General features: G+C 46.3%; 1 protein-coding gene across 1 annotated transcript in view; it reads left to right on the top strand.

Moving 5' to 3' along the window:
• Positions 1–19,439, top strand: part of Tmc7 (transmembrane channel-like 7) — a 52,236-nt gene that overhangs the window by 17,940 nt on the left and 14,857 nt on the right. The window contains 7 exon segments of the mRNA NM_001191950.2: positions 1,017–1,257; positions 4,493–4,641; positions 8,036–8,203; positions 10,489–10,571; positions 14,184–14,329; positions 16,997–17,144; positions 18,436–18,609. Of these exon segments, the coding sequence (NP_001178879.1) occupies positions 1,017–1,257; positions 4,493–4,641; positions 8,036–8,203; positions 10,489–10,571; positions 14,184–14,329; positions 16,997–17,144; positions 18,436–18,609 (1,109 nt within the window).

The raw sequence follows: 19,439 nt of genomic DNA, 5'->3' as shown, positions 1-19,439 counted from the left end.
CACTTTCCCAGATTCCCATGGTATCCCTAGCTCCAGAAAGGACATGTGGTAGACCTGTTTGTTGAATTACTATTCTAGGGGTCAGGAGATGGAAGCTCTGGGAAGTTAAGTAACTTCCCCACCCCCCAAACACAGCGGGGGCGGGGGAAGGGACTGGGTCAGGATTTGAACTTTAGCCATTTAGCACCCAACAGGAAGGAGTTAGAATGCGCACGGAGGTAATCACTTAGGCAATGGAGGCTCTTACACAAAATCATCTCCCCAACTTACTGGAGACAGAGCACACATTACTAGCTTCATTCAGCAAATGGACTGTTCATTTAGCTAATGGCTGCAGGTATCCCATAACCTTCGTTTCCTGCAGATACATCCGTAGGAAATGAACTCATGTAGAGATGATGTCACTGTCCTGTGCATCATTGTGGCCAACTACACATAGCCAGGGCTGGGGAGATGGCTTAGCGGGCAAAGTACTGAGGATCCCCAAGTACAGCCCACATCAGTGCTCAAGAGGTGGAGAGATCCCTTCTCTTGGAGCAAGCTGGTCAGCTAGAATGTCTGGATGGGTGAACTCTGGGTTCAAGTGAGAGACCCTGCCTCAGTATGTAAGGTAGAGTGTGGCCAAGGGAGATACCTGGCATGGCCCTCACCCACACATGTACATATGTGTGTATTTGCACACATACATAGGAGAGCACTCATACACCTGCAGACAAAGCAGAATGGCTTTATAATTCCAACCACTCAGGAGACGGAGGCGGGAGATTTTAAATTTAAGGCCAGCCTGGGAAACTAAAAATTTTCTAAATAAATAAAGGGCTGGCTATGTAGCTCTGTGCTGGAACACTTGCCTAGCCTGTGAGAGGTCCTGGATTGGATGCCCAGCACAGCAAAAGAGAAAGGAGAATCCAGCCACTCTGTCACTGCTGAGGGGTGACAGTCTGCAAGGCTTGTTCATAGTCTGAGGTTCAATGGCTTCCAACTGGAGTGAGTTCTGCTTTTCTTCTTTCACTCAGAGAACCTGTCCCTGGGTCCTAGCTGCTTCTCTCCACCCGTGAACTTCCTTCAAGAGCTGCCAAGCTACCGGTCAGTGGCACGTAGGAGGACAAACATCCTCTCTCGGGACAAGCAGAGTGGCACCCTGCTGAAGCCAACGGGCTCTTTCAGTTCCCAGCTAGATGGAGGGATCACAGAAAACCTCAACAGCCAATCCATCCGCAAGTACGCGCTGAACATCTCTGAGAAGCGGAGACTAAGGTTCGTTCAGTAGAGGCCTGGAAGTGGTCGTGTTATGATCTGGGAGGGAGGGAGGGAGGGAGGGAGGGAGGGAGGGAGGGAGGGAGGGAGGGAGAGAGAGAGAGAAAGAGAGAAAGAGAGAGAGAGAGAGAGGAAAGAGACAGGAGAGAGAGAGAGACAGGAGAGAGAGTGGGAGAGAGAGTGTGTCTCTATGTGTGTGTCTCTGTGTGTGTGTGGTGTGTGTGTGTGTCTATGTGTGTGTCTGTGTGTGTGGTGTGTGTGGGTGTGGTGTGTGGTGTGTGTGTGTCTGTGGTGTGGTGTGGTGTGGTGTGTGTCTGTGTGTCTGTGTGTGTGTGTGTCTGTGGTGTTTTGTGTGTGTATGTGTCTGTGGTGTGGTGTTTGAGTGTGTGTCTGTGTGTATGTGTCTGTGGTGTGGTGTGTGTGAGTGTGTGTCTGTGGTGTGGTGTGTGTGTGTGTGTGGTGTGGTGTGGTGTGGTGTGTGTCTGTGTGTCTGTGTGTGTGTGTGTCTGTGGTGTTTTGTGTGTGTATGTGTCTGTGGTGTGGTGTGTGAGTGTGTGTCTGTGTGTATGTGTCTGTGGTGTGGTGTGTGAGTGTGTGTCTGTGGTGTGGTGTGTGTGTGTGGTGTGGTGTGTGTCTGTGTGTCTGTGTGTGTGTGTGTCTGTGGTGTTTTGTGTGTGTATGTGTCTGTGGTGTGGTGTGTGAGTGTGTGTCTGTGTGTATGTGTCTGTGGTGTGGTGTGTGTAAGTGTGTGTCTGTGGTGTGGTGTGTGTGTGTGTGTGGTGTGGTGTGGTGTGTGTGTAGTGTGTGTGTGTGTGTGTGTGTGTGTGTGTGTGTGGTGTCTGTAGTGTGATGTGATATTTGTGGCATGTTAGTCATGTGTGGAACCCAGAGTTCATTCTGTAGTGAGCAGTCCTAAGCTGCTGTGACATGGGACCTTCAAGAAGTCATTCACCGGGCTGGAGAGATGGCTCAGCGGTTAAGAGCACCCGACTGCTCTTCCAGAGGTCATGAGTTCAATTCCCAGCAACCACATGGTGGCTCACAACCATCTGTAAAGAGATCTGATGCCCTCTTCTGGTGTATCTGAAGACAGCTACAGTGTACTTATATATAATAAATAAATAAATCTTAAAAAAAAAAAAAAAAGAAGTCATTCACCTCCTGCTTGAAAAAACAGTCCCAGGTTCAGTTCAGTGATGGATGTTGTAGCCATTCAGTGAGCCAGACACACACACACCACACAGAGAGACGAGAGGGAGAGAAGTGTGTGTGTGTGTGTGTGTGTGTGTGTGTGTGTGTGTGTGTGTGTGTGTATGAGTGCTTGTGTGCACGCAGGCTCCCTTTTAGGGACTAAAGTAGACATTCAGTTTCTTTGTCGTGTCACCTTATTTGGCGGGGGTGGGGAAGGCTCTCTCACTGAACCTGGAATGTAGCAGTTGGTTATTCTGGCTGGCCAGCAAGTCCCCAGATCTACCTGTCCCCATCTCCCCCAGCTCTGGGGTCACAGGCAGGTCCTAGGGATCCTAATCAGGTTCTCAGGCTTGCATATCACACACATTACCCATTGAGTTGTCACACCAGGCCTCTTCTCTTTTTTTGTCAAGATGTCTCTCCTGTGTAACCTAGGCTAACTTTGAACTCACCTGTCTCAGCCTCCCAAATGTTAGGATTACAAGTGTGCACATCATATCCATCCATAGTCTCTCTGTCCATCATCATCCATCCATCCACTAGTCATATTCATCCATCCATCCATTCATCTGTCCATCCATCCATCCATATCTATATTTGTATACATCCATCAATTTATCTGTATCTATATTTATCTATCTGACAGTGTGTCCTATCCACCCATTTATCAATATCTGTATCTGTTCACCTGTCAGTCTAAACATGCTCCCTGCGATGGGAAAGCAGTTTACTTTTCATGAATATAGCAGTATATATTTAATGTGCATATTTTTATGAATATTGTTTTCGATTAGTGATGAATATTAAGAATGAATTAAACACCAGTTATTGAACTTAAGACAGTGTGTAGGGGTTGGGGATTTAGCTCAGCGGTAGAGCACTTGCCTAGCAAGTGCAAGGCCCTGGGTTCAGTCCCCAGCTCCGAAAAAAAGAAAAAAAAAAAAAAGACAGTGTGTAGAGCAAAGCAGAAACAGGCTAGGATTATCATACCAGTTGTCTGTGTGTTCTGTGTTCCTGGGACAGAGGGCTACAAAAACGAATACCATATATCCTCAAAGGGCTTATGGCATCAGGCTAGGTGTGGTGATACAGCACTTGGGAGACAGGCAGATGGATGAATCTCTGTGACTTCAAAGTCAACCTACTCAGCAGAGCAAGTTCCAGGTCAGTCAGAACTCCATGGTGAGAGCCTGTCTCAAAAATCAACTAACCAACCAACCAACCAAACAAACAAACAACCAAACAATCAACCAATTAACCAACCAACCAACCAGCCAGCCAAACAACCAACCAAACAACCAAACAACCAACCAAACAAACCAACCAACCAGCCAGCCAACCAACCAACCAAACAACCAAACAACCAACCAAACAAACCAACCAACCAACCAACCAATCAACCAATTAAACACCCAACCAACCAACCAACCAACCAATCAATCAACCAATTAACCAACCAACCAACCAACCAACCAACCAGCCAACCAACCAATCAACCAATTAACCAACCAACCAAACAGCCAGCCAGCCAACCAGCCAGCCAAACGTTTGTAGCGTATTGGGAGAGACAGATGTTAAGGAGGGGAATTTGATTGGCTGGCAGGATGGAACATGGTCAGGCATGGCGCTATAGGGTCATTGTACTGAGCATACAGTACCCATTGGCCATGCTGTGCACTTGTCACCACCAGCTACTTCCAGAAATGTTTTCTCGCCACAGCTGGAAACTACCCATTAAAAAAGCACTCCATGCCTCCTCCCTTCAGCTCCAGGCTGCTGATAACCCCCAGTCTCTGAATTTAACAATTCTAAACATGTGTGAGTCTGGAACGCGACCTTCACGTCTGGCTCTTTTCACCACTTTGTGTAGGCTTTCAAGGGTCACTCACCCTGGAGCGCCTGTCACCGCTGCATCCCTTTTATGGCTGAATAGTATTCCAGAGTTAAGACCAAGGGCTCCCACCCAGAGCGTCGCAGAGCTTAGGTCTGATGCTGCTTTGCTGTTGTTATGCTTGTGACCGGTTTCTGTTTGTTTTGAATGCAGGGACATTCAGGAAACCCAGATGAAGTATTTATCAGAGTGGGACCAGTGGAAACGCTACAGCAGCAAGTCCTGGAAGAGGTTCATTGAGAAAGCTCGAGAGATGACGACTCACCTGGAACTGTGGCGCAAAGACATCCGCAGCATTGAAGGTTAGAGCCCGTCTGCTGCGGGGCTGCCTGCGGCCAAGCAGCTCAGGGATTCGTGCCCACCCACTCGCAGCCTTCCCTCAGGCATCTGGGGCAAGCAGGGGAGGTGTGTGTGTGTGTGTGTGTGTGTGTGTGTGTGTGTGTGTGTGTGTGTGTGTGTTACCTGCAAGCAACTTGGGTGTGCACCTGTTGAGCATTTCCTTCCACGATAGATGTTGTGTTAGTGACTGTTCTCGTTGCTGTAATAACAAAACGCCTGACAGAAACAAATGGAGGAAGGAAGTTTCATTCTGGCTCAGTTTTAGAATACAGTGGGCCCACAGCAGGGCAAGGCATGGTGGCGGGAGTTTGAGGTCACGCAGCATCTGTAGTCAGGACACAGAAGCGATGAATGCGGGCTCTCAGCTCTCCGTCTCCTTTTCATTCAGTCTGCCTCTGTAGCCCAAGGGGTGGTGCTCCCACATTCAGAAGGGCCTTCCCACCTTAGCCAAACTTCTCTGTAAATTCCCTCACAGACATGTCCAGAGGTGCCTCCTGGGTGAGATCTCGATCCAGTCAAGCCTAATGGTCTCAAGTATGCGTTTTAACCCACTTACCCGTAATAGGGCCTGCGCACTTGTCATCTAGAAAGGTCACACATCAGGGCTGGGGACAGCCATGCCTCTTCCATCCCTTATTTTCTACCATAAAACAGAACGATTTGTAACCAGTGCCTTACAGCTGCTAAAGTAGAAGTTTTCCTCAGCAAAGTCTGTGAAGAATGCGGCAGGGTGTGTGTTAGAAGGAACATCTTCCTTATTGCCTACTCTAAAAATATAGTGCCAGGCGTGGTGGGCATGACTTTAGTCGAGGCCGGGGCAGCTGGAACTCTGAGTTTCTGGCCAGCCAGGGCAATACAGCTCAGTTGTTAGGACTACAGAACTGCTCCTGAGGAGGACCAAAGTTCTGTTTCCAGCACCCACACTGTGCAGCTCACAGTGACCTATAACTCTGGCTCCAGGGACTCCAACACCCTCTTTTGGCCTCCACAGTCATCTGCACATCCCCCCTCACACATACACATAATTAAAATAAAATCTTTGAGTATGTTGTTGACAGTTTTCTAAAAAAAAAAAAAATTATGTATGAGTATGCTGTTGCTGTCTTCTGACACACCAGAAGAGGGCACCACAACCCATTACAGATGGTTGTGAGCCACCATGTGGTCATCTCTCCAGCCCTACTGTTGACAGTTTATTTTTCTTTGTAAATTGCTGTTTTATGTGGAAACTGTAAACATATATCCCAGGGGTCTTCTAGGCTCATCTAGAACTTCTATTCTATATTCTCTCTCTCTCTCTCTCTCTCTCTCTCTCTCTCTCTCTCTCTCTCCCCCCCCCCCCCCCTCTCTCTCTCTCCCCCCTGAGATGGGAGTTTAGTGTGGTCTTGAGCAAAATACAAGCAAATCTTTACTGAGCACTGGCAAAGAACCGAGTGTCACCTTTGGCTCCTCACTTATGTTACCTCTGTTAGTCCTCCTAAGATATCCCCACCCTTTTGTTTCTCTCTGGGTATACCAAGCTGGCCTTGAACTCACAGAGACCTGCTAGTCCTTATAAGACCTCATCCATACCCCCTTTGCCTCTCTCTCTGTGTAGATCAGGCTGGCGTTGAACTCAGAGATCTGCCTACCAGTGCTTGGATTAAAAGTGTGTGCCACCACGCCTAGCCTCACAAAACCCTTTCATGTAGACACGTCACCGTTTCCCCGCCATATCGAGGTTAAGACACTTGTCCAAGTGCACTCAGCTAGGATAAGGCAGGGCTGGGCTTTGAATTCAGACAGTCAGGCTTCACAGGCCAAGTGTGTATTGAATGTGAAATGTGCCCACAGACTCCTGTCTGAACACTTGGTCTCCACCTGCCCTCAAAGTGGTGTCTAACTGGAGGAAATGGATCACGGTGGAGGTGGGGGAGGGGGAGGGAGCTTGAGATGTCTTAGCCAAGTCCCACTTCCTGTGTCTCCTCTGCTTGCTGACCATGGACACAGGTGACCAGACCCCTTAGCACTCCTGCTGCCGTGCCTTCTGCTCATGATGACTAGTGTCCCCTCGAACTGTGAGCTCCAAATGCCTTCCTCCTTGAGTTGCTTGCCAGGTACCAGACCGCAGTAACAAGGAGAGTGATCAGTGTGCTGTGCCCAGCTTCCTCTCTGGTTGGGTGGGACGCTCCTGGAGACTTCTGTCTGACTGTCGCATGCCTAGAGGCTTTCTTCTCCCTGGCAACAGGGGCTTTGCTTATCTTATTTGTTCTACTGGGATTTCTTGGCTGACTGGATGCCCCTGTGGCAGAAGGAGACAAGGCAAATCAAAACCTTTATCTCTCGTGACATGGCCGAGTGTTTGACAAGAGCATGGTGTTGGTGCCAGCACATGGTTTGTTTGTTTGTTTGGTTTTTAAAGATTTATTTATTTTGTCTATGTGAGTACACTGCCACTGTCTTTAGACACACCTGAATAGGGCATTGGATCCCATTACAGATGGTTGTGAGCCACCAGGTGGTTGCTGGGATTTGAACTCATGAGACCTTTGGAAGAGCAGTGAGTGCTCTTAACCACTGAGCCATCTCTTCTTGATTCTCCAGGAACAATGATCTCGCTCTGCAGAGCATCCTCAGGGATTCAGTCCTTCTCTGTTAGGAGCTGCTCTTCTGTTCCAGTTCCTTACCCTAAAGTCACCACCATGGTCCCGAGAGGGGCAGAGAAGGCATTGAGAGTCCTAGTCCTCATTTCTTAGCAAGTGTGAGCTAGACAGAGCTTCTGCCTTTTAAAATGTACAGAAACCAGCAAGTGTCCCAGTAAGTGAATTGCTGTGGACCCTGAAATGGAGAATGAAGAAATGCAGGACCACAATCTCTTCAGCGTTACCCTGGACGTCTTCGCTAACTACACTTCAGGGATGAGGGAGAAAGGGAAAGAATGATGTAATATCATTTGTCCAGATTATATATGCATAGGAAATAAAAAGACAAGTTATTAGAATCAGTATGTGAGTTCAAGAAGGTTAGTTGTTGATTTGACGAGGTCGGTATAATATTGGTTATATCCTCCACCTTTAGGGGGTGCTGGGGATTGAACCCAGGGCTTCGCACATGTAAAGTAAGTGCTCTACCTCTGAGCTCCAGTCCCAGATGTAAGTGTATGTCTTCATGTTAGCAACACTTAGAAAAGTAAGGGTTTTTAAAAAATATTTAAAAATTTTAATTATATGTGTGTGCGCATAGGTGCTGGTGCCTGAGGGGGAAGTTGATACCCTGGAGCTGTAGTAACAGGCAGTTGTGAACTGAATAATGCAGGTCCTCTTACTTCAGTCCTCAGCGTGTGGTTGGTCACTGACAGCCATGTTGCTTCTTTTCCAGGGAAGTTTGGCACGGGGATCCAGTCCTACTTCTCGTTCCTGCGGTTCCTGGTGGTGCTGAACCTGGTGATATTCCTGATCATCTTCATGCTGGTTTTGCTCCCTATCATTCTCACCAAGTACAAGATTACCAACAGCACTTTCGTGCTCATCCCGTTCAAAGACATGGGTGAGTCCAAGGGCTGTCCCAGTTGCAGCGCTCCCTTTCCTGTGCATCTTGGGTCTGAGCCTTAGGCGACTGTCAGGAGGGATGGGTCCGGTTATACTGCAGAAACAAATGATCCCACTAGCCTCAGTGGCTGTAAACATTGACTTCCCACTCACAGTCCAGATCCACCATGGGCTAGGGAATCTTTTCTTAGGAGCCTGAGCTGTGTTACAGTGATACAGGGGAAATGAGCCATGGCAAATGTGTGCTGATTCCTGATGCTACTGTTTGGAGATGACACACACAGTTCTTCTACATCTGATTGGCCAAACCAGGACACCCAGCCCCTCCTGGGTTCATGAGAGCTCGTGGGAGGATCAATGCAGGGTGGGATATTTAGCAAACCTATAGGAATCTACCCCTAATCTAACAAGATACCATTTCAAGATCGTTAGCTATGAAAAGAACATACTTGAAACTAATAGTCCCACTGTGGTCTTGTGCCAGACACTGTGGTAGGTGCTGGACTAGGCTTTTGTATTCTCAACAAAACTCAGTCTCCTGGGGATCCTATTAGCCCAGATAGGGAGGGTTTCCTCTACTTCATAGACATTCGCCACAAACCTCCGATCCCAGGCTCAGTGGAGGAGCCATCTTGGTCTCAGATCTTCTGAAGGTCTTGGGACCTCTTACCCAGAAGAACCCTGGAGAGCCACCTCAGACACCTTATGCATTCCTGCTTCTCTTGTTTCCATCTTAAGTCACTTAACATTCAGGTAACCCAGCACTTGAGACTTCGTGTGAGGACTGATTTCTGCTGCATATGCGTGTGCTCTCCTGTTTCCTCATGACCTTTTTCCTGCTACTGTGTGAAAATCATCATTAGGCTTCCAGGCCAGTTGTGCTGGTCAGTTGTCCTTCCTGGACCTCAGTTTCTTTCTGCGTTGAGCTGGGGTGACCATCTAAATAATAACATGTTTATTCCTCCCTTAAAATACTTTATTGACTACTTGGCTCCTTTAAGGAACAATAAATATTGGAGCTGCTGAGAGGGCTCAGGTTTGGCTCCCAGCTCCGTAGTGGGCAACTTGCAAACGCCTGTAACTCTAGCTGCAGGGATATGATGATCTGTTCCGGCCTCGGTGGGCACTTGCACACATGTGCCCTCCCATACATAAAAACAAGACATATTAAAATATGATATTAAACCCTCACTGCACTGGGGGTACATACCTTATAATCCTGCTTAGGATGCTGAGCCAGGAAGAGACTGAGTTGGGGCTAGTCTGAGCTAGACAGTGAGACCTTGTCTCCAAAACTGAAGTGAGGGCATGGAGAGCTGGCCTGGCAGTTAAGAACATGTATTGCTTTTGCAGAGGATCCAGGTGTGGTTCATAGTTAGTATCCATATCGGGTAGCCCACAACTGCCTCTAACTTCAGTTCCCAGGGATCTGCATGAACAACATGTAGTGCGCGCACACACACACATATATATGTATATATATTTATATATACACATACACACATACATACACATTCATACACACATACATATGCATGTGCACACATATGCACATACACATACATATACACACATGTATACACACATACACATATACATACACACATATACATATACACATACATATATGCAGATATACATACACACATATACACACATACACACATACACATACATACATACCCACACATACACACATACACATACATACATGCCCACACATACACACATAGACACACATACACATACATACACACATATATACACATATACATATATACACACATTCACACATAGACACACATACACATACATACACACATATACATATATACATACACACATACACACATAGACACACATACACATACATACACACATATACATACATACACACATACACACATAGACACACATACACATACATACATACACATACAGACATACATACACACAGTCAAATAAATAATTAAATAAATACACAATAAATAAATCACACAATAAGTAAGTAAATGGATGAAACAAACACCCACTAAACACCCAAATATAGGGATAGTTCTACACTGTTTAGTAAAGGAATGTGCTAAAGGAAAGTGGAAAGGAAAAAGGAAATGCTAATGATGGAAGAGGAAGGGGGACGTATTAGACACAGGAAATGACAGACAGAGCATGTACAAGCAGGCGTTTCTGAATATGTAGCCACATCTTACGTTCACAGACTGCAGCAGGGGAGTTGCTGACGTGGTGAACCTGTAACACCTACCTTTGTTTTGTTGCTTGCAGATATGCAGTGCACGCTGTATCCAATCAGTAGCTCTGGGCTCATTTACTTCTACAGTTACATCATAGACCTGCTGTCTGGCACGGTGAGTATTTAACTCAACCCCTTGTGACCTGTACACTGACAGCGCTGTGATTTAGACTTTGAAGTCCTCCATGGGGCTCTGCGGTGCAGGTGCAGAGACAGAAGGATTGTCGGGCCAGCCTAGGCTACACAGTGAGAGCCAGTGTTAGCGTTGACAGTGAGTGGAGGAAAAGGGCTGCATGTCCCCAGCAAGTCCTGTGCTTGCCTAGACCTCCCACTAGAGTTCAGGAAAACCTCTGGCTACCCTTCCTGCTTTCTGCTACCTTCCTATTGGCCTGAATGATAATGCCTTGCAGTTGGCATCTCTGCTCTGAAACCCCAAAGCCAGATTGGGGTGTGTTTGGGATTGTCTGATGGACACTCATCTGTGAACTCTATGGGGAACATCTCAATTCTGCAAAGGTCTGAAATCTCAGATGCTTCTGGTCCCAGGCACTTCAGAGAGAAAGCTTTCAGCTTACAGATTAAACCATCTTTCTGGAAGCTGCTAGTGTTACAGTGCCACATCACGGACTTGCTGCTTTTCTGAATAGGCAGGTAAAAAGCCTGGAATTTGTCCATTGCATTTAATCTTGCAGAAAGGCAGGAGGTGCTTTTATACCTCCAAAGTCAGTGTTTTCTTCAAAACAACCTGGGTGTTGGATGTACACTCAAATGCCAGACAGGTACTTGAGAAAATGGAAGCTGTCAAATGAGAACAACTCAGCAGCTTGCCTGAAGGCATTGCTACTGAGAGCAAAATTTGACTTAATCATGGTGGTGCACCATGGTCCTAGCACAAGAGGCAGAGGCAAGTGGATTTTCTGTGAGTTCCAGGCCAGCTTGGTTTCTAGTCAGGCACACAGACACCCTGCCTCATTAAAAAAATTTGTGTAACCAAGCCTCAGAGCTGCTGCCTTCTCTATTCCTCTCCTCCTCCTCCCTCCTGCTTCTCCCTCCTTTTCCTCCTCCACTTTGGTTTTTCAAGACAAGAGCTCACTAAGTAGTCCCATTTCTTTCATTGCATCCCCCAGGCAACATGCGCTAGTGTGTTTTGCAGAACAGAGTAGTGGCGCACGATCATAGCTATGCAACACAGGAAGCTTGCTTCAGCAGTCCTGTCCAAAAGAACTTTCTATAGTGTTCTTCTAGAGCAGCCTGGGTCTGTTGGGCCCACAAGAGAGCCACTGGCTCTTGAGCTCTTGAGGTGTGTCATCTGTGACTGAGGAACGGGTTTTATTGCATGCTGTGGCTGTCATGTTGCACTGAAATGGGCCCAACAGGAGGAACGAGAGCCAAGAGGAAGGACAGCAATCTTGACTTGTAGAAACAGGCTCCTTTTGAAGTCAGGGAACTTCCTTTCTAGGCTCTCTTGCCCTTGGACCCTGTTTCTTAGTTAGGGTTTTATTGCTTTGAACAGACACCATAACCACAGTAACTCTTACAAAGGAAAGCATTGTATTGGGGCTGGCTTACAGGTTCTGAGGTTCAGTCCATTATTTTTATGGTGGGAAGCATGGTGGCTGAGATTTCTACATCTGGATATACAGGCAGCAGGAAGAGGAGAGGGAGGAAGGAGAGAGAGACTAGGACTGGTTCGAGCATCTGAAACCTCAAAGCTCACACTCCCAATGACATACCTCTTCCAACAAGGCCACACCTCCTAGTAGTACCACTCCTTAGGTCTGTGGGGGCCATTTTCAAAGATTTATTTATTTATTATATATAAGTACACTGTAGCTGTCTTCAGATACACCAGAAGAGGGCATCAGATCTCTTTACAGGTGGTTGTGAGCCACCATGTAGTTGCTGGGAATTGAACTCATGACCTCTGGAAGAGCAGTTGGGTGCTCTTAACTGCTGAGCCATCTCTCCAGCCCCCATGTGGGGGCCATTTTCATTCAAACCAACACACCCTATGATGACCCTTTATTGTGAGGGAAAGGTTGGGGAGAGCTGAGATAACCTGGGGCCATGTGGAAAAGGAACCTAAGAGAGAACAGGGTTTATGATGTCTGTGCCCCACCTTTGAGACCCATCTTTCTCTACATTTGCTTCTGTTTAAACATTTCCTTACTCTGGTAGTGTGAGAATATGTGGTTGTTATGAGAAAAATATAGGACTTTGTCATCTGTCTGTTTATTTTTAAACAGAGTCTTGCTGTTTGGCTCAGACTGGTCTTAAACTTCTCAGCGTTTTTGTGTTTCCTTGATCCACTTTAAGCTGATGTTTATGTGATTTGGCTCTCTGCGGCGTGTCTCAGTATCTATTGTGTGTTTGGAACACGTTTCCTCCTCTACTAAAAACCTGCTGGCTAGAGATGCATAGGTGTTTTGTTTGAGTTTTCTGCTATGTGTATCTGGTTTTGTTGTTTTGTTTTAGACAGGGTCTCACTGTGTAGACAAGGCTGGCCCTGAACTCACAGAAATCCACTTGCCTCCTTCCTGAGTTCTGGGATTAAAGGTGTGGCCACCATACCCAGCTTCTGAGCCTGTTTTATGCTTGACTGGATGATCTTGATTTTGCTTTGCAGTGAGGCCCTGGAGACGAGACTTCCAACTTTACTCCTCTTTTTCAAGGTTGCTTTGGCCACCGACTCCCTTGCAGCTACATCTAAACTTTAAGACCAGACTGTTGTTTCTGATGATGTCAGCTGGGGTTCTGATTGGGATTGTGCTAGTTCTGTAGACCCATTTGTGGAGTATTGATGTGGAAGTGCTAGACCAAAAGCAGGGGATGCCTCTCTATTTTTTTATTGGTTCTTTTGTTTGTTTTGTTATTTTGAGATAATGTCTCATGTAGCCCAGGCTGGCATCAACTAATTATGTGTCTCAAAGGATGATTTTGACCTTTTGATCCATCGGCTTCTACCTCCAGAGTGCTATGATTACAGACATGTGTTCCCATCCCTGGTTTAAGCTGGAATCAAATTCATGACCTTGTGCATAGTAGGCCTGTAACACTCTATCCACTGAACTACAGCCCCATGTTTATTTCAACTGTGGTTCATAGTTTTTAGGATACACTATTTATACTTGTGTTAAATTTATTTTTTTTTCTTTTCTTTTTTTCCGGATCTGGGGACCAAACCCAGGGCCTTGCGCTTGCTAGGCAAGCGCTCTACCACTGAGCTAAATCCCCAACCCCGTTAAATTTATTTTTAACTGTTCTTTTTGATGCTATGGCCTAGACTTTTTACTTTAGTTAAATATGATTTACCAGCTAATTTTTTTGAAGTATTTAATTTTTGTTATATGTATATGGATGTGTCTGTGTTGTCATGTGCGCGTGAGGCAGCTACCTTTGGAGGCCAGCAGAGGGCATCAGGCCTCCTGGAGCTGGAGTTACAGAAGGTTAGGAACCCTCTGCTGTGGGTGCTGGAAATCAGACTTGGGTCCTTGCAAGAGTCTACATCTCTCCAGCACTTATCAGTTATTTCTGATGCTCAGGTTTTAGCAGTATCTCATCCCCCAAACACCAGCTGAGCATCCCATATACCGTGGGTCTCTTTCTGGTGTGGAAAGATTCCAGGATGAACAAGAACACTTTTGTGTGCTTTCCTTCGGACTGGGATGCCTCCTTCGGTTGCCTGCCTGAGCTGACCCACCTGACCCCATGCTCTTGCTTTGTTCAGGGATTCTTGGAGGAAACCAGCCTTTTCTATGGACACTACACCATTGATGGTGTAAAATTCCAGAACTTCACGTATGATCTGCCCTTGGCTTACTTGATAAGCACAATCGCCTACCTGGCTCTGAGCCTCCTTTGGATAGTGAAAAGGTGAGTGTACCTTTGCTGCTGCGGCCAGATACCTGACACAGAGCTCAAAGGAGGAAAGATGTAAATGCTAATTTTAATGTAAACGTATATAGTAAATTAATATGGTGGCTGCTTTTCTTTAACCTAACTAGTTCCTCAATAGTGACACAGAGACCAAGCTTTACCTCAGTACCTGGGCAGTCAGTGGATCCATCTTAATCCCCTAGGCTAATCTCCTCCCAGCCAAAATATAGCATGTGTATGTAGGCTCCAGCCGAGCTCTCATGAACTCCTTTCGTCCTTCCTTGTGGCTCATCTCAGTCCTCTCCCTCTCTCTCTCCTTCCCGTGGCTGGCAGAAGTCCTACCCTATTCTCTTTTTTGCACAGCCATTGGCTGGTCAGCTTTTATTGACTAGGCAAAAAATAAACGGTAAGCATTGTTTACACTGACCTGAGACAGGAGATTTTTGGCTTAAGTATTATAATGCTGTGTCCAGCTTGAAACAAGATATCAGGGTAGAGAAGTCAGCATTTGAATAACACAAGGATAATCGTTACACAATGCATAAAACATTATGCCTACAGAAAGATTTATTTGGGCTTAGGGTTGCAGGGGATTTCAGTTCATCACAGTGGGGAAAACGTGGCTGTAAGAGTGTGAGACAGAAGCTTGCTGTATGGTGGTGGATCAGAACGCAGAGAACACTGTAACCAGGAGGCTAGTTCCACATCCTAAAGGTTCCACAACCCCCACCCACTTGAGCCTGTGGGGCCATCTCAGATTAGTGGAACTCTTTCTGGCTGCAGCCTCTGACTGCTCTGGATTCTGGAAGTCAGGGCCTGAAAGTTGAGCATAGCCCACGGCTTTGGGGGAAGAGATTGAATGTTCTGTAGCCCGGACTTGGAGGAAGTAGAGGTCAGGAGCTGGCATCTGGAGCAGCAGCCTGCAGGTCAGTGTGCTAAATGCCTCTTTCAGATCCCCCTTCCTGACTGGCTTTCTTCTGGTTGGGGAGTGTTCTATTAACTAGGTCTCTATTGGCTTGCAAATGGCAGAAAACCAATGGTTAATTGGACCATTGGGGAATTGAGTGCACAGAGAGTCGAGGAAGGGGAGAGACTACCCTGAGAAGGACACAGCCGTAGCTTAGGAACAGAGTCAAAAGCAAGGGCTTTCTCTGCTCTGAGTGTTTGTGTGATGGCAGGGACCTTGCAGTGGTGGGAGATAAGACATCAGTTTCTATCAGCCTGCAGCTAAGTGTGCTTGGGTCACAGGCACAGAAATCTATCAAAGTGCTGCTGGCCCTATCCACTCATACCTAACCCTGACCTTTCCATTTCGGTCAGGGCCAGGGATGGTGTTGAGCCCCTATTAGTGTATGCCCAGCCCCTGGTAAGGGTTGTGCAGGCTGATCCCCAGATGGTGGCGTTGTTTGGAGGTGAATGTGTCGGGAGGTACTAATCTCATAAATGGAGTTCACAGAGAAGTGGGCTTTTAGGAGCTGGGCCTGGTTGGAGGAAGCAGGTGAAATACTCTGTCTGCATTCCTTCTCTCTTTTCTCTGCTTCCCGGACATCATGTGGTACTTCCCTCTCTCCCTCTCCCCCTGTCTCCCCCCTCTCCCCCTCTCCCCCTTTCCCCCTTTACCTCTCTCCCTAACTCTCTGTCTCTCTCTTTCTACCATGCCCAATTTCCATAACACCCTCCCATCACTTCAGGTCCAGCAGGGGAACCAGCCAACCGTGGATAGAAATGTCTGGAATACTGAAACAAATAAACCGTTCTTGCTTTACACTATCTCAGGTATTTGCCAAACTTGTGACAAGTTTGTCTGTCAGGTCATAGGCCACCAAGGCCTGTCCCTGGTGGCTCTGTCCTGAGAGAGCAATCCCCAAGAGGGATTCTAAATACTGTTCTTAATTGTCTCAGTAAACAAAAGCCAGAACACGATAGAAGCTGTATTTGTGAGTAGCACAAGAGACATTACTGAGTTACAACTTTGGGCTATGCATCGTGCATGCTAATACACACCTGTTAACTACTCAAGAGGCTGAGGCAGGGGGATCACAAACTTGAGAGCCAACTGGGACACCTCAACAAATGTTTCAAAATAAAATTTTCTAAGGGGAGGGGAGCTGGTAGTCTAGCTCAAAGATTGACCCAGCCTGGGAGAGGCTTTGGGTTCAATTTTCAGCATCCTAGCAAAAAAAAAAAAAGTAAGGTAAAATAAACAAATATAAAGAAATTAATTTTGAAAAAGGAAGTTAATGAGTGGAGGTGCTGAAGAGATGGCTCAGTGGTGAATGAACACTGCTGCTCTTCCAGGGGACTGGAGTTGGTTTGATTCTCAGCACCCACATGGTGGCTCGTGAGCATTTACAGCCCCAATCCTGATGCCCTCTTCTGGCCTCCACAGGTCCTAGATGTACACAAGGTAAACATGTAGGCAAAGCACCCATACACATAAAATAAACGTGTCTTTTAAAAAAGAAGTTATTAAATGGATAAAAGACAGTGGTTTTCCTCAGTGAGATACCTGCTCAGCTGCCGTATGGATTCAGAACACACCTGACCGTGTCACCGCGAGCCAGGAATGGACTTAGGTCCGATTCTGTAGACCTTAAATGAGACCAGTTCAGCAGCCCGTAGTTTGCTGCTGTTGTCAGAATGTTGCTTTTATTTCGGGGTCAGGTCGGTGGAAGGGTTCAAGATCAACCTGATTCGGAGCGAGGAGCACTTTCAGAGTTACTGTAATAAGATCTTCGCTGGCTGGGACTTCTGCATCACCAACCGCAGCATGGCCGAGCTGAAACACAGCAGCTTGCGGTATGAGCTCCGAGTGAGTGCTGCTGGGTTGCCCTGGGGAGGCGCCTCACTGGCTGGGTTGGATCTGGGGAGGCTGTTTACAGGTTTCATGGGATTGCAGGGCCCAGGCTGTCTCAACACACTTCCCTGTTGCAGTTTTTAAGAGCTCTTTATAGCAAACAGCTTATTGGGCTGATCACCTTTAACCCAAGCATGGGTGCCAGTGACTTGGGACTGGGAAGGGAGGTGGGACACATATGCAGCCAGAGCAAGATGATTTCTTACCCCCACCCCTACTATCTTACTAATATCCTACCTGGTCATAGCTGCCATAAACATTGTTTGTAGTAGAAACATGAAGAGAATGCTATGATGATAATGGATTAGAGAGAAGTTGAAAGATAACAGGGAAATTTCCACATGAATAGAGAAAGAGAAATGAAGAGCATGTTGGTCAACCCAGAAAAGGGTTGGGGGGGGGGAATATAAAGCTTAATGAAGGTGGGTGGGATTGTATCTGTTTATTATTAATATTACACTAAATATGAATGGATCAAATTTTCCTGTTAAAAGCAGAGACCTCCAGATTAGATTAAAAACAAAGAAACATAGCAAGACACACCCATAATCCTAGCTTCTTGAAAGGTGGAGGCAGAAGCGCTAAACTCTGAATCTGTTCTGAGCAACTTAATAAGGCAATCTCAAAAACAAAACCTTTGTTAAGGGTTGGAGATGTAGGTAGAGGCCCTAGGTTCAATCCTCAGAACCTCAGATAAATAAATGAGAAATTAATAAACAAAATTAAAACAATAATGGTAACCACTTACATCCTATATAAAGAAATACTACAGAGTCTGCATGTGCACACATACACACACCATTATAAATGCTGACTCAGCTTACACATTTATTACAAGGCAAATGCAGTCTCCAGCAGAAGATTCTGCCTCACCATAAGCCAATGGTTCTCAGCCTGTGGGTTGTGACCCCCTGTTTGGGGATCAAATGACCCTTTCACAGGGGTCATCTAAGAAACGGAAGACACAGATATTTACGTTACCATTCATAACAGTAGCAAAATCACAGTTACAAAGTAGCAATGACAGTAATTAATGGTTGGGGGGCATCACAACATGAGAAACTGTATTAAAGGGTCACAGCATTAGGAAGGTTGCTAATCACTGTCCTAAGCCTTAGACATAAAAACTGGTGGGGCTTAGTCTGGGAAGATATCTTGGGCCATATGAATATTTAAGAGAGATATGCAGAGTTATGTTCCAAATACCCTTCCCACTGCTCACAAAGGAGTTTTCTTTGGTCCTCAGGCAGATCTGGAGGAAGAGAGAATACGGCAGAAAATAGCAGAAAGGACCTCAGAAGAAACCATCCGCATTTACTCTTTGAGGCTGTTTTTGAACTGTATCGTGCTGGCCGTGCTAGCAGCCTGCTTTTATGCCATCTACCTAGCAACTACCTTCTCGCAAGAACACATGAAAAAAGTGAGTGTGACACGAGAGTCAGTTGGTCTTTCACTCTGGTGGGCGTTGTATACATGGGTGCTTGTGCCTAGGGAGATCAGAGATCCGCTGAAGTTCGAGACTCAATTGACTGTGGATGCTCGAGACTGAATCCAGGCATACTGCAAAAGCAGTACACACTCTTAACTCCTCAGCCCTTTCTCCAGACTCAGTGATTTTTTTTTTTTAAATCCATGTTGAAACAAGTGTGGTTGTGCTAACCTGTAATTCCAGCACTTATGATACTCAGACAGAACTTCATAGTAAGTTTTTTTTTTTTTTAGATATATACTAAAGAATCTAAGCTGAGGGGGTTGGGGCGTGGCTCCTGCCTTTAGTCCTAGCACTTGGGAGGCAAATGTGTCTCACAAAGTGAGTTGCAGGAGAGCCAAGGCTTCACAGAGAAATCCTGTCTTGAAAAACAAAAACACCAAACGGTCTAAATTGGCCTAGTAACTGTAAATGATTAGACTTTAGACACTCATATGACACAGATACCCATATACTGGGGCAGACCCATCTCCTCAAGGATGAGATGTGGAGTTTGAGGCTGCTCTACGGCCTCAGCTAGAATTTAGTTACAGTTGAACCTGGTTTCCAGGAAAGCTAAGAAACTTGCCTTTCACACTATCTATGTGGCCAAGTGATCTGCTACTGTAAAGAAAGGAGGGAATTGCCATTACCAGCCAATCATTACAACATCCTTGAAAGCGCCTCACATTGGTCACTTACACAGCACGCACAGAAACTCCTTCAGTAACGTGTCCAGTAGCACTCACTAGTCTTCATGGCGCTAGGTCTCTACATAGATG

Source organism: Rattus norvegicus, chromosome 1 (genome assembly GCF_021556685.1).
Source record: "Rattus norvegicus strain SHRSP/BbbUtx chromosome 1, alternate assembly SHRSP_T2T, whole genome shotgun sequence".
NCBI lineage: Eukaryota > Metazoa > Chordata > Mammalia > Rodentia > Muridae > Rattus > Rattus norvegicus.
The sequence above is the reverse complement of the archived record's forward strand: the minus strand, read 5'-3'. Positions and strand labels throughout refer to the sequence as shown.